We start from the raw sequence: 26,736 nt of genomic DNA, 5'->3' as shown, positions 1-26,736 counted from the left end.
CACCAAATAAATTATGTTCCTGACTTGTCCTATATATCCTACGGCTTCTCCGGGAATGAGGGAAATGCTCAGCAATGGACATTCCCCAGGCTCTGTCCCCCTGTCCCGAACGAAGTCCCAGGACCCCAGTGTGCGAGGGGATGGAGCCAGGAAGGCAGCAGAATTTGGACCAAGCAACTGTGCTCCACGCTGCTCGTAACATCCAGCCCTCTTCCACGTCAGAGCGCCTTTTCACATCTGTAGTACCAGCCCCGTTCTATCACTCTCACAGCTCATTTATTTGGGCTTGATGGACGAGCACCAAAATTTGGCCCAGAGGCAATTACAAGATGGAAAATAGGTCACAAGCCTCCACAAACCACTCCCTTGCCAACGCGTTCTTTTAACATTGGATCTCCAGCTTTCTTCCCTGCCAGCATCTTCATAATGCCAAATGGGACAGAGAGACATAAAATTTCAATTACATGCGATGAAAAAAGAATATGTTTCCAATTAGGTAAGTGCAGTTGTTAATAGGCAGGGTCAGAAATAGATTCCAATTTATCTGGAACTGACTTCTGCTACCCTTCCTTTCAGAGGGCAGTGTGTTTTCATACAGCTACCCTCAGCACAGAAGTCCTATGCACTTAATTAAGTGCTTATCCACAGAAACAATATCATTCATTGATCATTAGCCTGTATTGTATCGGTGAAGAATTAGGTTGGCATTCTGCTTTATAGTATTCCCTGCTACCTGAGATTACAATAAATTCAAAAGAAATAGGAAGAGGTGCCAACATTCCCATCCCACCTATAGATGCTCCCTGTTTTATGGAACATTGCACTGAACTTTCCTACGAGATGGGTGCCTTCAGGAACTAAATCCAGATAATCCCTCAGAGCAAAAGCAAAATATGTGCCATATTTGAGACATAACTGAATATAAACCAGTAGTATAATAATTTACATCAACACCAACAAAGTGAAACTGTAAGTCTGATTATTTCTACGAATTTTGAAAAGTATTAACTGTATTGCAAAGCAGAGTTAAGTACAATTATTTCCATTTTACATACATGGAAGGCAACCTTTAGCCAGGTTCAGACCTGAGGTCATGGAGGAGGTCCACTGACAAAGCCCCAGAGCCCCAGTCTTCATCCACAGCCTTATCTGTAAGACTACAATTCCCACTTGAATTGCATTTTGCAATCAGAATGAGTAAAAATAACATGGAAAAAAAATACAACAGTATTTTATATGGCATGCTAATCAACGGCCAAAAAAAGCCCTGGTAAGTATATATATTATGCAATGATATTCTAATAGAGAAACTGGTTTTGTATCATAAAATAATTCAAGTGGCCAACATTTGCCAGGAAATTAATATGATGTCAAAGACCTCAGAGCCTATGTGAGACTTTTGAAAAGTCTTACTGCATTCAGAGTGACAAATAAAAGCCTTTTTTTTTATTACTGCAAAGATGACTCATTTATGGGAGGATATCAACACCACACACATGGGAAGCAGCTGTCTGATTAAGAATATTTGGCTATTCTTATCCATTCTCTGCAAGCCTGCTCCAACACCCACTGAAGTCAATATGATCTTTGCCTTTGGATTTCAAGAGGATCAGTTTTTCCCTGGTCAGGCTCCCTCTTTCACTGAAGGACTCTGAAGGACAAAAATCAAGGGAGGAAAGCCCTGGGCACTTCTGCCAGCCACCTTTTTTACAACCCACAGCCTCTTCAACCAATGGTCAAGCATCCTCAGTCCTTTTGCAAGCAGCGAGGCGTCAACATTTCTGTCTGCGTGGGATGTTTCAATTTGTGCTTTTTCCTTGTTGTTTTAACATAAAACCTACTATTTCTAAAAGTGAATTTTAAATCAAAGATATTTTTTCCCTTTTATCTTAAACTCACTCCATAAGCTACATAGTACAAAATAAAGTCACATTCATCACAAGGAAGAACGTGCCAGATTTTAGCACAGTATCAGAAAACTTAGTATTTTCTAATGCATAATACTGGGAAGAAGAATAAAAAATGCAAGAAAGCAAAGGCTTAAAGATCACTAGAATTGAAATCATGTTAGCTTGTCACTGAAAATTCAATTCTTAAATATTTGTGGGGTGTTTTTTTCTTGGACCTGAATTGAAAATGCAGCGAACAGAAAACCAAAACTCCTTCCTGTTCTGAAAAGAAGATGGCCATGGCTCCAATTTTGCAGGACCATGCAATTCTTTTGGAGGATGAGGATGGTATTTCACCTTTTGTGAAGATGAATGCTTAGCAACTTTTCCCAAATGCCTGCAAAGTCAAGCTTTCACTCTATGTAGCAGAAATTCTGTTTAGGGGCTACGCAACACACCGATTTACATATTTAACGTTTATGCTATTGGGACGAGAGCTTGTGTATAATTGCTTAATCACTTTTTTGAAATTATTCAGATGCTTTTCCGATATTTATCAGTTGGACACTTCAGCAGTTCCATGGGTCTTTTGATTATCCACATATATTTTTAAGAGGACTAAAGGTACTGAAGTTGTTATTTAAAAAATTAATAATAAGACTATTTTATATAAATTAGAAAATTCTTCTATGTGTCCGCTGCAAGATATTTTCTGTGGAAGCATTCTGTACGTGTGTCAAATGAAAGCTATCTACACATAGCAAAACTTTGACCCTTCTTGCTGCTCAGTGACCACCACCTGGCACGGTATTAACTTTGCACAGTGAAGATGTCCCTATTTTTAACACTTGCAAGAACTACCCATGACAAAGCCACGGATGCCCTAAAGCAGTATTTAGGATGTGAAGATTCTTGCAGAATTTCTGATACTATTTCTCATGGCAAATAAGGGTCTCCCATCCCCACAAACCTGGAGGAGGTTAAAGTTCCTGTGAGAATGACTCGAGGAATTCAAAGACATAACAGCTTACTTAATTTAAGAAGCCCTAAGACTTCTTAGCACGCACAAAAAAGAACTAAAATATGTATCACTTACTCATCTTTCAGTCTGAAGTATGAGTATCGCAGGAGCTCATACACCACTGGGACAAGCACCTTTCCATCACAGGGACCACGTCATTCTTTGCTGCACATACACTCCAACGAAACAAACAGGAGAGTATATCAGATAGCCCTACTTGAGCTGGTCAATAGAGGTATCTGGACAAACATAAAGGGCCATTGACTGGAAGGATCTCAACTACTGGAAATTACTTTCAAAAGTAAAAGCGCAGAAGAATATTTAGGTTTTCTGTCCAAATAGGTTGAAGTGCACTAGCCTCTTTGCGAGGCTGAAGCAAGCAAACTTGTTCTTCAAAAGGCATTACATGTATGACGTATGAACATCTATAGCTCCCGGCGCTGGAAAAACCTGCCTTCGTTTTATCCCTCTGCCTTTGCAAAACTCTCTCCAATTCCACTTGTGATTTTCTGGCTCTTTTCGCCCCTGCTAATTATTTTAATCATTATCTTTAGAACATTATTACAGTTTATAAATAGTTCTTGACTACCAAAGCCCTCCTTGTGCTAACAACCTAACGATCTGAACAGAACACGAACTTATCTAAAGAACATTTAAGTCCTGAAGGTATAGCTGCACAACATTATTTTCCACCATAAATAATCCCTTTCTCCACCACGTAACTATTACACAAATTGAACAAATGTTCACAAATTACATTTGAAAATATAAAGCACTAAGATGGTTACATAATATGAGGTGAATTATCTTCTATTTGAAATGTTCTGGGAAAAAAAAATCCTAAATCTCTTGAAATCATTAGCAAATCTTTCAGGGATTTTACTGAATTAAGATTATATTGTTATAAAACCTAGTGTTCTCTAATAATGTTTACTTGTAGATCCCTATCTCTAAATTATCTTCCACTCTCTCAAAAATCATTTCCAGAAGGAGGGTGGCTCCCCTCAAGTGCTCTGTCCTGTACTATTATGTTTGCATACTGAAGCTGGGTTGACCAGCTAACATTAAAAAAGTAAAAATAATAATTAAAAAAAAAATCTCAGATACCTTGTCTGTATTTGAGGCTTCTGGACTGATGATTACTACTATGACAGCGTAGTGACTACAAAATAACTACAATTTCTTGCTAGAAATAAAGGAGTAAGCTACTGCTACATCACCCAGCTGCCTTAGGAATATGGGTAAATGGAGATAAAGAGAACGCTGACGACCACTAGCCCTCCTACAGCCTGCATATTCGTAAGCTGAAGCACTAAATTGTTCCCTCCTAAGTTGCTGCTGGAGAATTTCCTTTTTCCCCTCCATTTTAATGAGCAATGCTAGGAACAAACAGGCACCGAGGATTTCATCAGAGTACTGCCCCGAAGGTTTGCTCTTACAAACGCTCTGGGGAGGAATCCTCAGGGTGTCCTTGTGCAGCTCCAACAAGCCACAGCCCTGTGCGGGTGATGCCGCAGCCTCGGAGCTCCAGGGAGCTGCGCCGGATCCTCCCATACCTGCGTGCCCATCTGCAAGCCCATGCTGCAGACACGTCGGGTACCAAATACTGCATTAGGGGGGGTTAAGGCTGCGGCTCCCTTAGGAGCACGGGGAGATGGCAAAGCCCATCTGTCCTTCCTTCAGCCCGCGAGAAGCCCCGTGCTGCAATGCAGAGCTCTGCTACAGAGCGAGCTCCGTGTATGGCTATTAATTATTTCTGATTTCATTTGTTTGGGAAACCTTTTTCCGGGCTGTGTAATTCACCGAGGTAATGCCGCGCGCTGCTTCCCGGGAACAGGTCTATTAAAGTGTGTGCTGCCAGTGCCTCTACCTGAGGACAGAGAAGTTCGTAAATAAATTACTACCGAGGAAGCGGACGAGTGGTTTCTCCACCTTCTAGACAATGCTGCAGTCTGTGTGTTGTCACTGGGAGAATCAGGAGCCAGAACACAGCTCAGGGACTTTTTTGTCACCCTGAGCACGACCCTGGTGCAGGCTGGCTGCTCCACACAAACACGGCAGCAGGATCCAGACTCCTGCACATCTTCCCACGAGTTGCCATGGAGTCTCCGTGCACTCCCACCGAAAGGCTTAGCTGCTATACATCAGTTGCTATTGCTACTGACCAGACAAAATAACTTTTTTCTTTTTTTTTTTAAATCTAATTCACTTTTTTATCTCCATCAAATGCCATTTGCAAAATGATCCCATAATCGTTAAAGCCAAGCCTGCTTTGCACACAGCAGCTTGGCGTGTCACTTCCAGGCTCACATCAGCATTTTCACTGAGTTACTTCTGCAAAGTCAAGGCATTCTGGAACCAAAATCTATGCACACGTACTTTTTTAAATGAGCAACATAAAATGAAATAGGCTCCATTTAGAAAACATTTTTTTTCCTTCTTTTGCCATTACCTAAAATGTAATTTTTAATTTGGTGCAAGAATGTAAGCTTTATATTGAGAAAGATCATTGGTCCTATTTCAATAACCTCTTTCCAACAGCAACTAAAAGAGCCGGTACCAAATCTGCAGAGACCCTGTGCAGAGGCTAAACCAGATGTAACTCACAGCACTGCCTGGCTTAACTCAGTGGAATCGAGCCCACGTAGCCTGGGACCATGGGCGATGGCCATGACTCCTTCCCTGCGGACAGTCCTGGTGGCTGGTACCACGTCCATCAGCAAGACTGAAACGTCCTTGCTGGGCAGGGCTGTGAGCTGCTGGCTGATCGGGGCCTCTTGTTCAGTAAATCTCAGTAAAGCCTCCCAGCACTACAGCAGTGGCAGTGCTGGCAGCGTGCTGCATGTAATTCTTTGTGCTTCGGTGCCTTAAAAGTAAATAATAATAATAATACTTTTTTAAAACGCAGAGTGAGAAGGCAGAACAAGGTCTAGCCACCCCTGGTGATACCCTGGCCTGGGCAGCGAGGCACCAACCAGCTTTTACGTGTGCAACCCTGCTGCTGCACTGCCAGCTCCACCGGTTTTGTGCACTGACGTGTCCTGATCAGACATCCTGGCAGAGTACAAGCTAGAAACAGTAAATAATTTAAAATAAGCCTAAATTATTGAACTTAAAACAGCCTGGAAAGGTTTGTCCTTACGGCTCCATAGGCTGAAACGATTTTCTATGAGCCTGGGGAAATCAGGGCTATGCCCACCCTGAGGGAGCGCCGCTTCTCAGCAATGGCTTTATTTCATACAGAAACAGAGAGAATGCAGATCCCAATTATTAAGGAAAAAAAAATCCATATCCTTCCTCAGGTCAGGTACAATAACAGTATCATATTATTTTTCAAATACAAAACATTGTTTCAGCAGGTCGTGGAAAACATAACCATCTCTTTCATAGACGTTGAGTCTCAATGGACTTTTTCAAATGCACATGCAAACAGCTTTTTTATTCCAGTGGTCTTTCTCTTCCTCTGTTTTTCCTTACTCTCTCTTCCTCAGGTAACAGTGACCACAGAGCTGTTTCCACCAGATTTGGTGCGAATTTTGCTGGAGGATGAGAAGCTGACTGAAATATCAAATATGTATTCTGAAACGTATTTAGGCTCTTTTCCTTAAACCTGTCTCCTTCCAGAAGCCCTAAGCGGCAAATAAACTTTCCATATCCTGAAGAGGTCAGCATGCTAAATTCTTCATTAGAATCAACAAACAGACAGTAATTGCAATTTATTTATTTATTTAACTGCAGCCTTGTTTTCAGTCACTTGTAAAAGGGCAGCTACCAATTAATCTGTATTGATCTGCATGAGGAAGGTCTTAGGGAAGGAACAAATGTTGACATAGTTTTGAACCAATCCTTGAAAAACTATCATCAAAGCACGGAGTGAATTCACGTTATATGGAACTTTTATAATTACCTGAGAGAAAACCAAAGAACTGTACCAACATGTTAGCACCTTGTACAGTGCCAGCTCGGGGGACCATCTGAAATTCATTCAGCAACATTTGTCAGGTTTCAGTAACTCATATCATATGCTCCAGTATATAACTGGGTAACGGTGTGGAATGCCTACCCCTATTTACAGCCGGACAACTCCACCAAATGGTGAGGAGAACTGCTGCTTTCAGCCATCTGTGGCCTATCGTCATTTCAGTGAGGTTGCTAGCAGGTGCGTTCACCAGGGCGTAGGTAAGTACAGGAGCACAGTTCTGGCAAACATGCATGTTCCCCTAAACATGAGCTTCCGGTCAGGGAAAAGTATCCTGTCACAATTCAAACAAACATACCCGATGTTATAATGGCTGATGCTAAAAAAGGTATTGCTTGGCATCAATGCAGAGAACAGGCGTTATTAAAAACAAACAAAAAGCCTTCAAACGCTATTGTATGGACATGGACAGTCAAGTCAATGAAGCATGGAAACACTTTTACCATCAGCTGTAGTACTTTGTTAAAATTCTATGAAAGAAATAATCTTAAGTTTGGATAAAACTCATGACAAGCTCACAGAAATGCTAGTAGCATCAGGAACTTACACAACATGCAGTCAGGAGGCGAACAGGTACTACAGGAAACGTGACAAGTCTCACCAGTATCAGGGGAACTTTTCCTGAACAAGGTCAAGTCTCTACTTTGGAACGTGTAATAAATTTTTTACTGGAAATAAGTATGAAAAAATATTTGAAGTGGAAAGTTTTCTGTTAGATTGGTCAAGAAAACCCAAAATTACCGATAGTAGATTTATCCTTTGTTTAGTCCTATTCTCTACACTATCTTTAGCATAACACTGTGTGACTAACGAACATTACTTCCTAAATTTGTACTTCCTTATTCAAATATGACCGGGCCTTGAAAGGATGACTGCCAGTTATCTCATTAACCACCAATTTATACGCTTAATCAAGGCATTAACACCAAAAGAGTTTTAAAACTGCTGTAAAGTCATTGTACAGGAGTTAAATATCAGACAGCATCCCAAATTGTACGTGGAATGCCTGCTTCTGTTTCCATTATGACGACTTATTAACACTTAAGGAAGAAGCACAAATGACACTCAACCAAGACATACGCGCTTATAAAAATGTTTGTTTAAATTGTGAAACAACGGTAGGACGGATGTTCACAAAGAAAAGGCTGACAAACAATTCCTATTACAGGGCAGATGCAGTCCGTGACGCTTCCTGCGCTCCTGATCCCCAGAAACACAATCTGGTTGTGCACTGGGTCTGTGCCGGGAGGGCATCATCTCAGGGGCAGAAGTGTTGCCTGACTGACAATAACCCTACTGCGCTGCTCCCGGACATACCCTCCATTTCTAGGCTCTGGATGTGCTGTATGTTGGCACCTACAAACACCAGAGCACAGCTCGAAACATCACCGTTGAAGTACGACCTCTCAGTGTTCGTATGCCATTATTTACTTCTCTCAGGTGCCAAACTTCCTCCAGGAGGTCAATGGAAATGCCTGGAGGACTAAATGACAGAAGCCAGCTTCCCAAAAGCTTGACATCTCACAGTTTAACATCTAACATCTATATTTCCTGATCTCGGCCTGTGTTTGTGAAACCTCCCTTAAAACACTTCTTTTTAATTGCTTAACAGAAAATTGCCCAAACAAAGTAGTAATTCTTCTAGAGGTGCAGACAATGGCACCAGTGTAATGGACATAAGACATCGCCAGAGCAGAAGGTAAACAAAACCAAACAGCCAAAGAGCCACAGAAGTTTATAAGGAATAATTTCCTTCAATGTATAAATGTGGTCCCAATTGTTTTTTGCATTCACTTATAGCTCCTGATAAGTAGGATTGACACCTGTTATATTTCTGCAGTTCCTTCAGGCAGCTGCTGGCATTTCTCCTCTCTCTTAGTTGCTCTTTTAAAGCTCAAAAGAAGTTCTTTTTACTGAAATAAATGGAGTGTGAGATGAAAACTTTGGCATTTCGGAGGTTTCCATAACTTTATGTAAGCAATCACACTGCAATTAAATTCAGCCATAAAATCCAAAGCATACAACACTAAATGGGATTGCATCAAGCGAGCTCAGTGGTGCCAAAGGATAGGTGGAACACAGCAGCAACAGGTTTTTCCTCCTCCTGTGTACAATGCCTAACAGCTGTGCTGTGAGCCCAAAGGTTCATCTCCTTTGGGGGGGAAAGGTGGGAGAAAGAAACAAAGACACATGCTTGTATCACTCTAGCTTCCCATGGCTATAGGAGAAGCACAGTTCCAGCTTTCAGCAAGGAGTGTCATACAAGCTGGACCCAGACCCAGGCCCAAGCTTGCTTCTCTGCACTAAATGCGTGAGAAATGAGTATTGCCACTCTTTAGCCCATGATACTTATCTACTAGCCAACTCCTTCACCCTGGCTCGAGACAATATTTTCTCTTTTATTTTAAAGCTGCAAAGCGGCACGTTCACCCAAGGTTCCAAACACACGCTTAGGTAAAGGATCTGTGTTTTCAAACGCAGTCTACATATGATTTATTGAGACCAGATAAAGCTTGTCTTTCAAAAATTACCACAGAAATTAAATTTAAAAGCCACATATAAATCATGGTATGGTTAGGCAACAAACCTATATAAAGGCGAGTAGATTTAAAGTTGTAATGAAGATTGCTCCTTTCCCATCAGGAACAAGGGAACTGGATATCATTGGTCTTTACTACAACCCTTAGGTCACTTTATTTCAGAATATTGTGTATTTATTCCCAGTTTAATTACGGCAAACAATGCAAAGTTCTCAAAGAAAAACAAACTAGACAAATAATGATAGTTGGCACTACAGTATACTTGCATACATATACAGTATGCATATACTTGTGTACATATACTGTATGCATATGCATATATGTATACATATGCTTGTATACAGTATACATATAATGATACTTGGCACTATAGCATTCCTTATCTGCAGAAGGCTGAACGGGGCTTAATCAGCACTTATTTTAGAGCCCCAGTTGGTTTTCCTCTTTTAGATTAAACCCACGCTGAACTTCACAGGTAACTCACCTAGGACAAACTGCACAGGACATTCAAGTCAAACGCATTGAGAGTTCCCGTGCAGTGAATATGTTAGATGTGAACAGATGTATAATCTTTTGCACAGGACTAATTTAAACTTATAATAGTCGTTTGGTAAATTATTCAGAACATCGCCACCAAATCCGAAGTATTTGCAAGCTTTGCTGTTGCAGTTACACACACATCACCTCTCAGATAGACACCTATAGACTGAAGCAGCAAATACCAATTTATTATGAAATACAGTGCCATCAAAAGAGGCTCCAGTTTATAAAAAGGAAGCAAACAGTGTGGTATTATTTTCATCCCGAGAAATATCTACATAATGAAAACAGACGTTTGAGACACAGAAGGTAAATGCTCAAAGGACATCAGGAATAGGCACCATCTACGCAAACACTTGGTTATGAAATACCAAAAAGATTTTGCCTGTCTGTGTGTGTGGGGGGGGGGGGGGGGGGGGTTGAAGAGGCATTTGAAACATCTAGAAATTCTGGTGAATCACAAAGATCTTTGCCAAGGCAACGAACAGAACACTGAACCGACAAGACGTGTTCAGTGCTAAAGAAAAAACGGGAGGTTAAAGCTGCAATATGAAGGATGTTCACACCAGAGGAGATGCTCGCTTGGCATCCATGCACCAAGTGACCAAGAGTGAAGGCCTGTTCCTCAACACGTTTTCCTCTTTGGGATACTTCTTTCTAGCATGCCCAAGCACCCATTATTTTCTTTATGCCTACTTTTCCTCGCTGAAGCTTTGGCCCTTTCCAAAGTGATGAGCCTCACGTCTGCCAGCCTCCTGTACGACATCACCAACACCCACCTCCCCTGCCGAAAGTAGTCTTGAATTTCAAATGGATTTTTCCGCCTGCTTCTGAGACAAATGCAACATCAGTTTCTACATGAATTTCTGAACACGAGATTTCTTTCCAATATTCAGTCCATCAAAAGGAAGTTGATAATGTGAGAAAAAGGCTTGATGTTGAAGGAACCCAAAGAAAATTCAATCTTTGTCTTCTGCAGCTATGTGATAGAAGCCATTTAGTGTTGACTCTTACACACACACACCTGAATTTCACTGACAGCAGCAGCTCCTTATTTCTTCCTCCATCCCTGTCCCTCGGCAGATATTGCCTAGAAGCAGAAGCTATTATGTGAGCTTTGACAGTACTTAGGGTATCAACTGAAGGACAAAATTCACTGATACGCAGTTGTTTCCCAATCTCTTTTGGCCAGCAATGGTGAATATTCCAGATACTGCAGGAAATTTTACAGTAAGTTGCTAAGGGATGCTGAAATCATAAGGCTGACCTTTAATATATATATATATATGTATGTATGTATATATACATATATATATACTTAAAAACTTTAAAGAAAAAGTTTGTAAAACTGTATATTTAAATACTAAATAAATACCCTCTTATTGACAGCAGAACCCAGAGGTCAAGCTCAGTGCTGACTGTAGAAGGGTGACATGAATCAACTTACCATTTGTGTACATTCAAAAATCAGTTTTATTTGACAGCTGAATCGATTTTTGATAACAGCTTTGCTGTTGTTGTTTGAGGGGTTATTTGTGGTGAGATCTGTTTGTTTGTTTTTAAATTTTCTAAGCACTTGTCACATGCAAAGACAGGAAGCTCTGTCTGCTTTGAAAAGTATTACAGACAGGGAAAAGCAAGTGTGTGTTACATAGTGCCAGGGGCTAGGAAGCTGGATTCCAAGGCTGTAATTCCAGCTTTGCTGCTGACTCAGAGAGTGACCGTCACGTAACCACAGCCCTTCATTTTCCTCACTCTGCAAAAGATGAGCTCTGCTCAGCTATCTCACACAGACACTGTGAGGCAAGCGGAGCTGGGCCTTGCACACCCTGAGTTCAGCTGTAAGAGAATTAGTCATGCCTAAACATCGATACAATCTACGTTTGCATCTTAACCTGCTCGCCTCCTCTGTTAGCATCTGGCTTTTAATGTTCTTGATATGTTCAGGTATCCACACAACTATTCAGACCAGTGGTTTTATGTTTACACACACAAATTTTATGCTGCATTTGCATCAGTATGTGTTTTTCAACACTGCAAGAAAAGACTGCATGCATAAATGAAAATTGCCCATTTGGATGAAAGACGAGCTGAGGCAATCCTTGTCAAGTGGCTTTAAAAATCAAGTCAGTCTCAGAAAGAATGCAGGAGAGGGTCTTAATAAGTCAGCTTCCAAACAGCTTTTTTTCCTGTTTATGGGTGTGGAATACTTCTGTTATCTGTTAAACAACTACAGATGCCTAAGACCTGAAAAGACACCGTCTGAGCAAGAATGCTGCTGATGCGGGTCCTTTTCCTGACTCTGCTAATGGCCAGGGCGTTGTTACTGTCCAGAGCCACGTCAAGTAGCACAAATAATGACATTTAAGAAGATTCTGGTCCTCCCCGCGAGGCACAGAAACTACAGCCATGGCTTGTGATGCAGCTATCAAGACAGAAGCCGACTGCACTGCAAAACAGCACGAGGCAAAAATACTCCAGGGGACAAGCAGCTCCCACCCCTGCAGCATCCCTGGAAGCTAGAAGCAGCACGGGACAGCACTAACAGCTGCCCAGTATGCTGGCAGACTGGAAGAGATAAAGCCACGGTCCCTTATTGCCCCCTTTTGCATAAGCAGGGTGTTCCAGGGGCAGAGAGAAAGTTTCCGTCCCAAGGCCACACCAGTACTTCATGCATACAGCGTCTATCGGTACACATATAACATATATACACGAGATTCTGAAAAGACAGTTCACAGTAACTTCTTATTGGCATATTCCCTCTCCTACTATAGTTCCCTCAAACAGAACAGATCTCTGTTGTACTGAAAATCCAGTCACTGCAATGCAATAGCTTGTAAATAAATCACAAACCCGGGGCCACGTCCCCATATGCCGAAGGAGTTTAAGTACTGGCAGCAATCAGACAATATTCATTTACATTTCGTCTCTCATGGGCCTACACATGCAATTTGTTGGGAGCCTCCATTTTCCAAGGGAGTCAATGCAAACTGGGAGGGCTCTGCACCTACTAGGAGACGGTCACGTTTCAGCACTGAGCAATTTATATTTCCTTAGCAATTTACGTGGCACACATAAACATGTGTTTATCACTTATACATGGATATCACAACTATAAAACCTAAACTGATGAAGAAATACACATTCTGTTATCTATTCTATATAATGTTATATATTTTGTGTATATTGTGGATGTTATGCATGTGTGTGTGTATACATACTCGCATAGATATATATATATATATATATAAGCTGTGCTAGACTATGCATTCTGCACAGTATGGGCATGTATACAGATATACAGATCTAAACAAACCCGTACTTGTGCTGCTGCATGTCTCATGCAGAAGGAGCAAGGGGAAGATGCATGACCCAGCCCACACCCATTCCATCTGAAGGCAAGTTTAGGGAGCAGCCCAGCACTTGTTTATGTAACAGCGAGGTACAGCTGCAGTAAAAGGGAGACAGGAGCGAGGGCCACTGCTGAATACTAAAAAGGAAGACAAGCAAAACATTACAGCGTTCCCTGTATTTTCTCAGCAAAGCCTACTGGTATTTCCTAGATTTCAAAATGCCATGCAGCCTGCATCCCCACACATTATCGCTAGCACAAATACAGCCTGAGCCTGCCTGCCGCCAGGCAGGGATATGCAGCACTCTCGGAAAAGAGAGAGCAGAAGGGGCACGATTAATTCTATCCCGCTTTAATTAAAGTAGTAGAACACACGTTTGAATGAAACAGGAGATGTGAAAATCAGGAAAAACACCACATGTTGTGATTAGATAACTGAGATGGGTACTGGCAAATGTGGAAAAAAGACCCTCCAGCAAAGACACACACACATTGGAAAAAAAAGCGGGGGAGGCTATTTTGCAGAGAATTCCAGCATCCAAAATGTAATCACAAAAACTCCCTTATGCTGCAGTGTCCCATTTAGGGGATTAGGACAGTAATCGCAATCTGCCCCGGCACCCGAGCAGTGCATACGTTAGAAATGGCTTTCGTGTTTTGATGAAGAGAATTATACCGCAACTTAATGAACTCTGCAGACAGGGCCTTTTACAAGGCAGGGAGACCAGACCCACAGGTCCCAAAGGTATCAAAACAGCCCCAGTAATTTTATTTAAGTTATGCAGTTCTGCGTATGAAATCCGTAAGATTGAGAATACAATGAATTCAGAATTTCTCAGGTATGCCAAGGGAGCAGATGGCTTCTGAATCCTAGACATTTGCCAAAAGGATCTGTAAATTCAAACGTTGCATTGCTGGATTCTGTTCTTTTCCCTTTCACAGGGAGCTCTGTGTTTACATGCAACGTAGCAGAAACGAAAAAGAGGACAGATTACATCTCTTGATATTATCCCTTCTGCAAGATATTTATAAGGAATGGGTCAAAACATGGTGTCAGTGAATGAGTTAATGAGATGGGAGAAAAGAACCAGCAGTGAGGAGGCATTAATGCAGGCACTCCCGATGCAGCCTAGTCCTAGAGCTGTCCTTAACAGCAGCTTTGGGTCCTTTAGTGTTTTCTCCACCACTGTACATTACTTGTGTCCTTGGAAACCATAGAGTGATCTGGCAAATCACTCATCTATGTTCTTTATTTTTATTCTGTGGTTGGTTTGTTTGTTTTCCAAGGTAACCAGACTTCATTCCACATTTCTAGCACAGAAAGAAAACAACAGTTAATTATAAATTAGGAGAAACCTCCCTAAAATCCGAAACATCTAAATAGATGTGCCTTAACAGAATCAGAGATTGCCAGCAGCGACAGACACAAAAAGACAACAGACTGCAGACTTGTTTCAGGCCACAGCCAGAAAAATACACCTGCAGTGTGCAGTGTAAATACACTGAATCACGGCTGCTAGCACAGCATCGGTTACTGATACCTCACCAAACAGCTCGGCGGATCCACCTAGCTCCACACAAGAGGTCTTGCGTGTAGCATTTAGCACCGATGCTTTTGGTACCGATGTGGGCACTGGAGCTAAAAATGGCAAACGGGGGAGAAATGCTGCCACGAAGCACAGAAACACACCGTCACACTGCAAAGCACCAGCACGGCCACCTCCCTCCCTGCCAACTTCTCCAGATCAGCTCGGGGCACGAAGCACCTGGCTCCTGAGTGCCGAAACCATCCCCAGCCCTGCTGGGGAGGAAGGCAGTGCTGGTGTGCCCGTGGCCACCTTTATGTGCCTGTTCCCTGTGTAGCTGGGGGCTGCCATGTCTGGCACCACCTGAATCTCACTGCAGCTGGGCTAGGTCCACAGCAGGGCGCAGGGGATGGGAAGGGATGCAAAGGGCAAATACGAGATGAACAAGAAGGAAAATGAAAGAGAGAGCATGACACATGCCAATGAACCCCTGGGAAGTGCCACACAGACAGAAGGAAGGGCATGGGGGGAAGAGGGAGAAGGGGCAATTTTTCCCCTCGTACCTTGCGTTTCCGATCTGCCCTAGAGATTTTCCGCTGCCTTTTCCTCTCCTTCTCAAGGTTTCTCTCCCTCTCTTCAAGTTCGGACTCTCGAACTTTCTTAATGGAAGCGGCTGCATGAGCCATTTTGGAGTGGAGAACACCCGCTCCAGGGACGCCGTTTCCACCACAGGCGGATATCCAGGTGAGTTAATTTTTTCGGGAGGGCACCAGCCGCAAGCCAGCGCTTCGCGGTGTAATCCACTCTTCCTCCTGCGACTCCCCAGGAAAGGTCACAGCTCTGCAGCACCCATAATTCAGAAGCTCGAGAGCCGTGTCCACACATGCAATGTGTGAAAGCGCTCACAGCCGCACGCACGCAATCGGAGAGCAGCCGGCAAATATCTACTAGCAGCCTGAAGTCTCTTCAGCTTGGCTGCAAGCAAAGACAAGCTTAGCTGGGGGGAAAGAAAGAAAAAAAGAAAAAAAAAAAAAAGAATCGGCCTTTAAACACACACCACCAAATTGGAAAGGTCTTTTGGGATTCCTCCAGATAGGCTGTGTCTTCTGGCTGGGAGGGAGGCTCCACTTCAGCATAACCACCAGCTGGGGGAGGAGGCAGCTCCTGGCAGCTCCTCACATCGTCCTTCTGCAGGGTGAGAAGAAAATGGTGCAGTCTGACTTACTGACTTGCTGCCGCCGCGCCCGGCTGCGCGGGAGCCTGGCCCGTGCCTCCCTGCTCTCCTCTTCCTCGCCACCGTCCCCTCCTTATCCAGCCGGTGCCAGGGGAGCGGGAGCGAGAGCCGCTGGCTTCGGAGAGCAGCGTCAGACCGCTCACCTGCTGCCGCACAGAGCCGCCCCAGCAGGGCTGGCGGTGTTCAAGCCCTCCTTGTGCCGTTGTGCAGCCACGTGAGGCTGCATCAGGAGCGCTGCACCGAATGCGGCGAGGAGGGGGTGCTGCTGGGGGTGTAAGCTGGGCTCAGCCTGCTCCGCTCGGCCGAACTCCACGGAGGTAAAAATAACGCCACGGAGCCTGCTCTTCTTTGTTATTCAACACCAAAAGCTGCTTTCGGATGCTTCCTAAGAGCACTTACGAAGCCCTGTGCTGAGGATGGGGAAGAATCATTGCAGTTGTGGGGAAAGAGAGACCACAAGAGACAGAAAGAACACGCTGATCCCCTCTGCCCCCCGCAGTCATTCGTTTTGGGGACACTAATTTATAGCATTAATACCAGAGACAGCTGGGTCTGCCATTCCCTCCCTGCTCATCCCCCCTCTAAAACCAGCATATCAGAGCTCTGCTCCCGCCCCCCCGGCTTAACTCTGTTATCGCTATTAGCATCAAACGTTTATTTATCAAAATGGGACACATGCAGACAAGAAGAGCCTTTGCATTAGTCCCCGGCAGACGGCTGATCACATTTCAGCTCCCTCCAACAGCACCGATCCAGACAGGTCCTGAGGGAGGTGGACGTGGCTGCCCTGAGCCTCAGCAGAGATGTCGGCAGCCCTGGCTTGGCCACCCCAGAGAAGCCAGGGGCAGAGCAGCTCACTGGCAATGGCACCAAAAGTCCCCAAATCAAAGAAACGAGGGCTCTTTGCCAGATTTCCCTCCGCAACGTATTCCCTGAGTTCAGACTAAATTTGACCGTGTGGCTGCTGAGGCTGAGCCCTGTGAATTTCACTACGAGGCAGTACCACTGAAACACTAACAGATGCCTTGTGAGCTCTTGGTGTGACAGCGGATCAAGGACCAGGACCAACCCCAACATCACATTATTTTTGTACACAGAGCTTGGTTATTCTCAGTCCACATAGACCAAGACAATTTATTATCACCGTGGGCCTAATCATTATTTACGCCTTGTGCTATTAGTACAAGGTTTCACTTCAATTTCACAAATATTGAAGACCGGATTTTCATAAAGTACTTTTATATGAAAACTATGAAGCATTATAGAGGCATCTATTTTGTGTTTGAGCCAGTGAGCTGTGCACTCAATTAAAAATATATTTCTCTAGTGGGAGAAGACATCAGAAGAAGCGGGACTCAGAGTGCTAGCAAACCTCTGGCCATACAGGCTGATTTTCGCCTGGTTGTTCCCATTTGCAAGAAACAAAAACCAGTGACAAGAACACAAGCACCAGCGGCAATAACAGCCACCAGCAAAGCTAGGGGAAGCAAGGAAAGGGATAAAATAAGGGAGACAGCTGCATTCTCTAACAGGAGCGTGGCTTGCCTTCCCTTGGTAACGTGGTACGAACCTCCCAGGTAGCATCGCTTGTGCACCAGAAATGAACAGCCAGCACTCTACAACTCTGCCTTCGTGACACTATGAGGAAGCACGCATCTCCTTCATCTGCAGCACGCTCAGAAACATATTCAAAGCTACCACCTATTCATTTGCCAGATACCTGTCTGCAAATAAAATAACGCCGTAGGAGAGACAGGTAAAATAAAACACAACCAGCTGCTAACTATTCAGACCTATCCACAAACCTCATCCTATGGTGAGGGACTGGACTGACGATTTGGGGTGCTCAAAGAATGACACTAAGGTAGAAGAGATGATTTCAGCAAATTTTGAATGCTTACCTTACAAAGCAAATTTTTCATGGGATCTTAAGCAAGAAATTTGAAAGTAAGACCACATCACGGGCCACCGTGCTCAGAAGTCCTGGTCTTACCATTTCCCTAATTTTTAAGGTCTTCTTAAGCCACTAAATGCTTAAATCCTGATATATAAAGTGCAGTGGGGTTTAAGGCACAGGAGGGTTTATAGGAGCCCTGTTTATTATCTTTATATTTATATACTTAGTCATGTTTGTCATCTTTTGATAATTGATTCCTGCACATTCAACAGCTGAGTCTCAAAGATGTATTTTTCACGAAATTCACTTAACGCCAATAAAGGACTTGATGTTCTCCGTAACCCATGTTTCACAAGAGAACAAAATCAGACGCTTGAACACTTGCTGCCCAGTAAGCCCAAATGAAATAGCAGATATTCTTCAGAAGATCACTGACCAAGAACTTCAGCTCAGTCCTGTGAGTTCGCCATTATGTACCATAAACATTTTCTCCCTCACCTCAAAGAGACATGCAAGTATTTAATCACAGTGTGGCAAAAAAGAAGTAGCTTTCAATAGGTTATTTTGGAAAGAACATATCCAATCTGGGATACATAAAGCATGTGTCACTTGTACGTGACACAGCTAATGTCCCTGCAGGAAAGAAGCATTCTGTTACAAGATAGAGAGATTTACCTAATCAAAGCAGCAAATGGCCAGCCAGTGCCCTGCAAATACAGCATTTTACTGATCTTAACAAACAGAAATCCTTCTGCTGACATCAATGACAAGATTGAATTTTCAAGATCTGTTCAGCAAAAATGGAGACTGAGCAATTTCCCCCTAAATGCAGAAAATGTATCATGAAGCTGCTACATAAGATAAGTAGGAAACACAGTGCTGCTGCCACAAACGGTATGTAGGAGGGGAGTGGGAAAGTGGGCAGATGCACAACAACCTAAAAAGAACACAACACTGGGAAAATGGCGGTGGGGTTTTTTTTTTGTTTTGTTTTTGATTTTTTTTTTCCCTGCAATGCATTTGTCATCATTAACTCCAAATGCAAAAATACATAACTCCTGAGATCCAACAAATTCTCATTTGGGATAATAAAGCTTTTAAGACCTCAAGCTGTACAACGTCCTGTGTGATCTGTGAATGGGCTCCGGGTGACTAACCTCACCATGCAATCCACGGCTGTGTGGGCACTTAATTAGGGTTACAGTGCCTATTTGCCTGGTTTACAAATTGGCATAAATCATTAACTTCCTGACCTGCTCTCCCAATTTAACAGTCCCCAGGTTTAGTTGGTTTAACCTGACCCACCAGCTGACACAGCATGCTCCTGCACTGCAGTGCTTTATTAGTCACAGCTATGAACTGCACTTGGGTTTTACTGCCAGCTTTCAGGTAGAGAACCATGATTTACTGAACAAATGATCATTTTCTGTCTCCAGAAACCTACTGGACGAAAATCGACAGTAATTGAGTACAAGAGGAGAGGATGTAAACAAGTGATTATCTTCCCTGAAGCACATCCACTAATAGGGGTCCATCCCGTAAAGATGAGGTTCTCTCCACATAAATCACGTGGGCAGTACGAGAAGAAGGTTAAAACCAAGCCTAGAAATAACACCAGAAAGTGTGACTCAAATCTGTTCTCATCATTTCCCAGAGTTACAAAAAAAGAGAGGAAATGATGGAGCCTTTCACACCTCAAAGCCAGAATGCAGACCATCCTTCCTAGTTCTATGTCGCTAGCACATTCAGGAAACAAGCTGGAAATCGCAGCTTTTCAAACAGCTAAAAATGGGAAAGGTCTGTCCCATTATAAGACAATAATTTTGCAGCAACAAAAGCTGGGCAATTCAACTTTTTGTCTAGCACCGAGGAAGACGCTTCTGGAAAAGGCAGATCAGAATTCTGCTGGGCAGCTAGGTTCCCTCCAAGGCGATGTGCTGCATAAGTTGTAGGTAATATTGAACAAGCACATCTACGTGTTGCTCCGCAATGACACAACCACAACCTCTGTCCATCCAAGATGTGCAGTGATTTATACCTGTCCTTGCTGAAAGGCAGGGTATGCGAAGCAGGTCTGGTGATGTGAACACCCAGCCTTTGGTGACCTAGCAAGAGCTGACTTGGCGAATTAGCTCACCTCTCCTCACAAACACGATGTTGACCTCCCCTCTCCGTTGGTGCTCTAGCAGAGTTCGATGTCAGAAGCAGGCATCCTCCTCCCTTTGGTCAGGAAATTATCCTGTGAAAGCTGCCTCTTGACAAACGAGTGTGGAGAAGATGGACAGAGACAAAAATATTTGGAGTGCCAGAGCAGCGTAATAATTTACTTAATTCAACTATTTAAACAGATTTGGATAGATTGTGCGTTCTAGCATACTCAGCCATTTCCATATCTACAGAATTACACATTCCTAGAATAGGAGGCAAACCAAGTCTTGTGGAAAGCACAAAACTATGAAAATATACACTACATTTATAAATTGCCACCTGCCTCACTTCTTGTCCAAACCACACTTATTTATTATTTATATAGTAGCAAATGACCAAATGACCTAACTCTAAACATACAATAACCCTGCAAGTCAGTTAACAATCACATAACCTTAATTTATATATTTTATTGCATATTTTTCTGAAAGAAAAAATATTAAGGTTAAAAAAGGCTACACACACTCACATCAATGAATACGTGAGGACAACGTGTTCCAGAAAGCTCTGGGCCAGACATTAGCATCACTGTGTTGGTACTGAAAAAGTGATTCATGAAACTACGCTCTGGCTTTTTTCTGTCCCTTGATCACATCTATTTTATTAGTTGAAAAGAAACAGTATAAAACAAGAAATGAAAAAGCGCAACTTAGAGCACATATAGTAATACACATAAATTAGACCCCAGGAATGGCTTCCCCTTCTTTTCTGTTACACAGCCTGGGTACAATTCACTGCACCGAGACTTTCAGTGGCGAGTACTAAAAACATCTGGAAGATGACACGGTAATATTTGCAATACTATACCCTTCCTTGCAGAGTGGATTTCTGTCTTGAAGGCGTTCAGTTCAACACTGACAGGAACTTTAAATATAATTATTGATCACACCAGAGAAAAAGATACTGCTTAGCTACCTTTGAAAGAGATACTGGAAGTATTTATCTCTTTAAAAAAATAATTTTTACTATGTTACAGTTGAAGAAATTGAAATAGTATGGTTAAATGTTTGCTTCTGAGAACTTAAAGAGCAGTCATTATGGGATGAGATCAAAGTCTTTTGTCTCCAACAAAAATCAGATACCTAGCAAAGAGAAGAGGGCAAATGAATGATTATTTTCTTCAAGTACACTCCCAGGTTCCAGTCACTGCAGATTGATGGACATCCGTGCTAGATATTTCAATTTAATTAGTAATCCTCAAAGGCTATTATCCATGAACTTATCCAGTCTCTCTCTGAACCTGTCTAAATTTCCAGCATCCGTAACATATTAAGGCAGAGTTCTTCAGCTTAACTACTCGTTCAAGGTGCCACTGTCACAGGCAGGTGCTTAAAACCAGAAAACAAGGCAAGAAGCGAAAACTGTCATTCCCAAATCACAGAAGTCCTTGCACTCATCCTTTATTACTGTCCAAGCTGCGCCATGACAAAGCAATATTTTGCGCACATCACCAGCTTCCTGAACAAGAATGGGATTTAGAAAACCCCTTCAGAGACTGATGTCTCTAGTTTATTTGAACATCCCAGACATGAGGAAAAGACACTGCAGCTGCGCCAAAGTTAGCAGCTCAAGAAGCATGTTCTTTTTCTTCAGAATCCTAAATAAACTAGAGATGTATATTTCCGGCAAGAGTGCCCGTTTTGCAGTTTTCTGACGACAGCTTAGCTGCATTAATTCTGAATATCACTTTACTTATTTTAGTTCTCATATTGATTGGACACATTGGCATCACATTCTATTTTAACTAAGTCGAACAAGGCCTGACCCAATAGCTTGCTAAGGGCAACAGCAGACATTTCATTGATTTAAATGGACTTTGGATCAGGACCACGATCATTTAGCTCTGCACTGCAACGTGCCTTCTCATCTCCCGTCCTGCCCTCGCCTTCCTGCCTTACCTTCTTTCATCTTTGAGTATTGTGTTCAGTTTTGATCTCATGGGGGTTGAAGTTGCTGTTAATATGAAGAAGGAGCCCAGGGATCACCCTGAAGGTGTTGCACATCTGCCGTGTCTGATTCCCAAAACGTGCAGTACTTTCTGTAGGCTCCCTCCTCGCAGTCACTGCACTTACTCCTGTTGGACCTGCTGCGAGGGGCTCAGCCAGTCACCCAGACACGGCCCCATCTTTTGCGGGTGCAGCGTGCTGAGCTGGCTCTCTGCTCTGCTGACAACACAAGAGTTGTCGATGAATTTTGTTTAACATTTTTGTCAATTATTTGGACAAGGGGATCAAATGCACCCTCAGTGAGTTTGCAGATGACACCCAGTTAGGCAGGACTGGATGTGCCTGAGGGTAGGAAGGTTTTGGGGAGGGATCTGGATAGGCAAGATCGATGGGCTGCATCCAACTGCCTGACATTCAGCAAGGCTCAATTCTGGGTGCTGCACTTGTGTCGTAACAACCCCACACAGCGGTATCGGCCTGGGGAAGAGTGGCTGGAAAGCTGCCCAGCAGAGAAGGACCTGGGGGTGCTGGTCCACAGATGGCTGAACATGAGCCAACAGGATGCCCAGGTGGCCAGGAAGGCCAACAGCATCCTGGCCGGCATCAGAAATGGTGTGGGCAGCAGGACCAGGGAAGTGATTGTCCCCTTGTACGTGGCATTGGTGAGACCACACCTCAAATACTGAGTTCAGTTTTGAGCCCCTCACTACAAGGACATGGAGTTACTCCTGTGTGTCCAGAGAAGAGCAGAGTTGGTGAAGGGTCCAAGAAACCAAGAGTTATGAGGAGCGACTGAGGGCACTGGGGTTGTTTAGCCTGGTAGAAGAGTAGGCTGAGGGCAGACCTCATTGCTCACTACAGCTGCCTGAAAGGCGGCAGCAGCAAGCAGGGGGCCAGTCCCTTCTCGCAAGTGACAAGTGATAGGACACAAGGAAATGGTCTCAAGTTGTCCTTTGGGGGTAATACGAATAAAATAACTTCACAAACGATACTAATACTAAAAAAAAGAATTACGTTTTAAAATAAGAACGCACAACAGGAAAACTGACTTGGCTGCCACGGCTTCAAAAGTCTGCAAGCCAACATGACCCAGATCTCATCCACTTTAAATCCTTTCAGTTGCAACCTAGATGCTGCACATAATCAGCTCTGCTTAAGCGCTCCTGCTGGCAAATGTACAAGTGCCCCTGCACTTCGGGGTAGGACCAGGTCATATGCATTCACATTTGAATGGGCCCTGTCTACTTTGAATGGAAAGTTTACATGTCCTTACCTATCAGAATAAAAGCCTGAGCATCTGCTACATATACCAATATTTTTTGCAGTCTGACCCACAGAATGAGCCTTCCAACGTTAAACAACATAATTAAACTTCACAGTGTGCCTCACCAACAGTGAAGTTACAGTGTGCAAGGTATGGAAAAAGACGATGACTGAGTGATGCATCTTTATATTCCTGTCTACTATGTATATATGCTATCTAAAATGTCATTTCTGTCATCTATACAACATCAGGACTAATGGATTGGACTGTATTTGGATTTCAGCTACCAGCTGTAATACACTTGGAGCCTGAATGTTTGGATCACAGTAGTGCAAGTAGATGTCAAAAATAAAATGACTACACGTAACTAATCATCTTTGTTCCTCTTTTTTAACCTCATAAGAACAGTCTAACTACACAACTTCTAAAACGCATCAGCACCAATGTGCCTTAAGTAACAACATTCGGAAGCCTTGTATACCTGCTCTAAAGCCAATAATGCTATTTTCTTTCTCATTTGCTCTCACTTAGTGCTATAAGAACATAAAGAGTTAAATAATGCATTATCTCCTTGAATACTTTTGGTGAAGAGGTGTATCGTTTAAGAAGTCTTTCCGACACATTTTTCCACTGTTTATAGTGAGAGCAGACATACCTGATACTCATTTATAAAAGCACGTGAGGAAATTTTATATTAAGAGTTCTCAAAACAGCTCTCAAGGACAATTTTTAAAGACCCCCTCAAAATTTACAACTATACTTAACAAATATACAGAGAAACAGGGAAATGAGTCTGACTGTTCTAAGCCCTTCTTCTAAACTAGGTGTTTTTCACCTTTTCCTCACATAAGAAGACTGAGAGTCCTTTACTTTTGTGCCCCGAAGTATGATCAAACTAATACAGAAAACAGTGTTACTGCCTACAGCGTACCAAATCCCCCTGTCCTACACACACGCAGCCTAGCAACACCCTTAGGACACATTTGGCCAAAACAGAGAGAAAATGAGAAAGGACAGCGGGGTTTTGCCAGGGCAGGGTTTTGCCATGGCTGGGCGTTGCACTGAGTTGCGTTGTGTTGGGCAGCACCACGGAGAGCAGCCGCCCCTCGCTCTGGGCCCAGCGTCCCTTCCGACTGACCTCCCAGGTCCTAAACAGCCAAAATTCAAGCTTTCACATGCAAGAAAGCCAGATCCAGCTACTGCTGCATTTCTGTAGAAAACATGGAGCCGAGATAAGACGCACAGTGCTGTGCTCCCCACCACGGGTGCCTGTGGAAACGAACGGCAAACGATCCCCCTCTCCTGGTCACGCAACGCTAAGGCAGCGAGGGACGCAAAATTCGGCTCTTTCAGCATCACAGCAGCCTAAGCACAACATTTTGGGATGGCTAAAACACACCGTTGTTCTTGCTGCAAGTGCTGCAGTTAGCATCCAGTTCAACGCAAACATTTATTCGGGATATCAACAATAATCATTATCCACAGTCATCTTTCCACACACAACTCTTCGAACAGCTTTCCAAGGACAGCTGGATCCAGTTTTATCGACACACCTGTAAATGCCCTTAAGGTAACAGCCTGCAGCAAACGAGACGAAACGCACTGACAGCGGTGAGAGGAAGCAAAGGACTAAGTGTGAGAGCAGGGCCCTCCTCTGCGCCTCCCGCCCCCGTCCCGCTGCTCGGCTGCCAGTCAGGGTCAGACAGACCGCGATGCTCTCCGTTATCACACGCACCACGAAACCGTTGGCAGCCCAAAGATAAAGACGACCAGGGCATTTCTACGGAAAGCACCCGACAAGCTCCAAAGGCCCCTGAGGCACAAGAAGTGAAGAGACAATTTCCCTGCACGGTACAGAAAAGCCACAAAGCAAAGCCTCAGGACCAAACCCTGCGACACGGAGCAGGCCTCTGACCAGGATGTAAACCACTGCCGAAGGGCCCTGCCTCACGGCTTTCTGCTGCTTTGGGATTAATAGTTATATTCTTCAGCAAGCATCTTTCTGGTGACCTTTTACAAGCATTTCAAAACCTATTACAGCTATCTTTTCTATATAATACCAATTTAAAAGCAGTCATTTTTGAGTCCACTAAAGGCATAAATTAGGCAGAAATCATACAGGACGTAGCTTGTTGTCCATGACCTAAAAACATAGTGTGGATCTCATTTGCTAAACACAAGTCTTTAGCCTTATATTACAGTATTACTGTTAGGAAAGAACTTTTAGGGTTTTTTTCATAGACACAAAAAGCACGAGAACACTGCCATCATACATACTTCCAATGTCCATGGACATTTCAAAGACTGCGGAATGCCATTTTTACCTTTACTTCATTTACTTTACATTTTCATATTAAGAGTCCTGCTTATTTTTAATGGCTAGTGCTTTTAAAACATGCAGACATATAAGAGACCAATTCTGACTTTAGGAAGTTTATTGGAATGGCCTGTCAAAAAGCAACTTGGCTTCTTGTCATAAGGATTTTCAGGTCACTTGCACAGAGCTGTGCTTGAAAAGCACAAACGTGGCCCTGAGTAAACTATTTTCTTACCATGAGAGACTGAAATGATTTGGGCTATGGTAACACTGATCTGCACAGGTCTGCTAGGCCAGAACTGTATTTACATTGAATTAAAGGAGCTGGTCTGATTCTGTATTTGTACTAAAGACAAAAACAGTCTAGATCTGAAGCTCATCTGCAGAGGCAACTGCATGTCTCAAGCTAAATATGGAAGAGTATAAATTTGCAGAGGCAACTACACGTCTCGAGCTAAATATGGGAGAGTATATCTGACGCACAGCTCTTCCCTTCACTATGAAATCTGTCCCACCATGTAACAGAGCTTGTCCATAACATTACACCTTCAGCTATGTGAAACAAAGCGCTCCCAGAATCAAGAGAACCATCTGACACACAAAAATGAATATATTACCATGAATTTGTTCCTGAAGTGCCTTCAATTTCCATTAGTTCTTGTGGAAGATGAGGAAGAAGAGCCTGCCTTTTCAAACAGCTAACAAGAAACAGTCCTGGTTCATAGCTAACATAAAGGCGGCTGTCTGCCTGGATTAATCACCATCACCACTTTAAAAGCAGGGTCTTTCTAAAAGGAATAATTTCTGAAAAACTCTGACTTCTTGGGGGCCTTGGAAACAAAGACCATACAAAAACGGAGCTGTCCGAACCACTTTCCCAAACAACATCTTGCCATTATGGAGATTGGAAAATGTATCGCAGAGATCATGACCAAAATTGTATCCTTGCAAAAGTACACAGTAAATAATTGGAAGCCTTACTGTAACTCAGCTGAGTTCATCAAATGATCCTCATCGCCCATC

The 26,736-nt window shown here is 43.2% G+C and overlaps 1 protein-coding gene across 2 annotated transcripts in view; it reads right to left on the bottom strand.

The window, feature by feature from the left end:
- Positions 1-26,736, bottom strand: part of ANK2 (ankyrin 2) — a 235,617-nt gene that overhangs the window by 172,316 nt on the left and 36,565 nt on the right. The window contains exon 1 of one of the 2 annotated variants that reach the window (XM_066996889.1): positions 15,411-15,845. The exons of the other annotated variant lie outside the window; for it this stretch is intronic. Within the exon in view, the coding sequence (XP_066852990.1) occupies positions 15,411-15,533 (123 nt within the window). The 5' untranslated portion in view covers positions 15,534-15,845. Of the gene's footprint in view, positions 1-15,410; positions 15,846-26,736 lie in introns of those variants that run through there. 2 annotated transcript variants of the gene reach the window in all.

Source organism: Anser cygnoides, chromosome 4 (genome assembly GCF_040182565.1).
Source record: "Anser cygnoides isolate HZ-2024a breed goose chromosome 4, Taihu_goose_T2T_genome, whole genome shotgun sequence".
Lineage (NCBI taxonomy): Eukaryota > Metazoa > Chordata > Aves > Anseriformes > Anatidae > Anser > Anser cygnoides.
The sequence above is the reverse complement of the archived record's forward strand: the minus strand, read 5'-3'. Positions and strand labels throughout refer to the sequence as shown.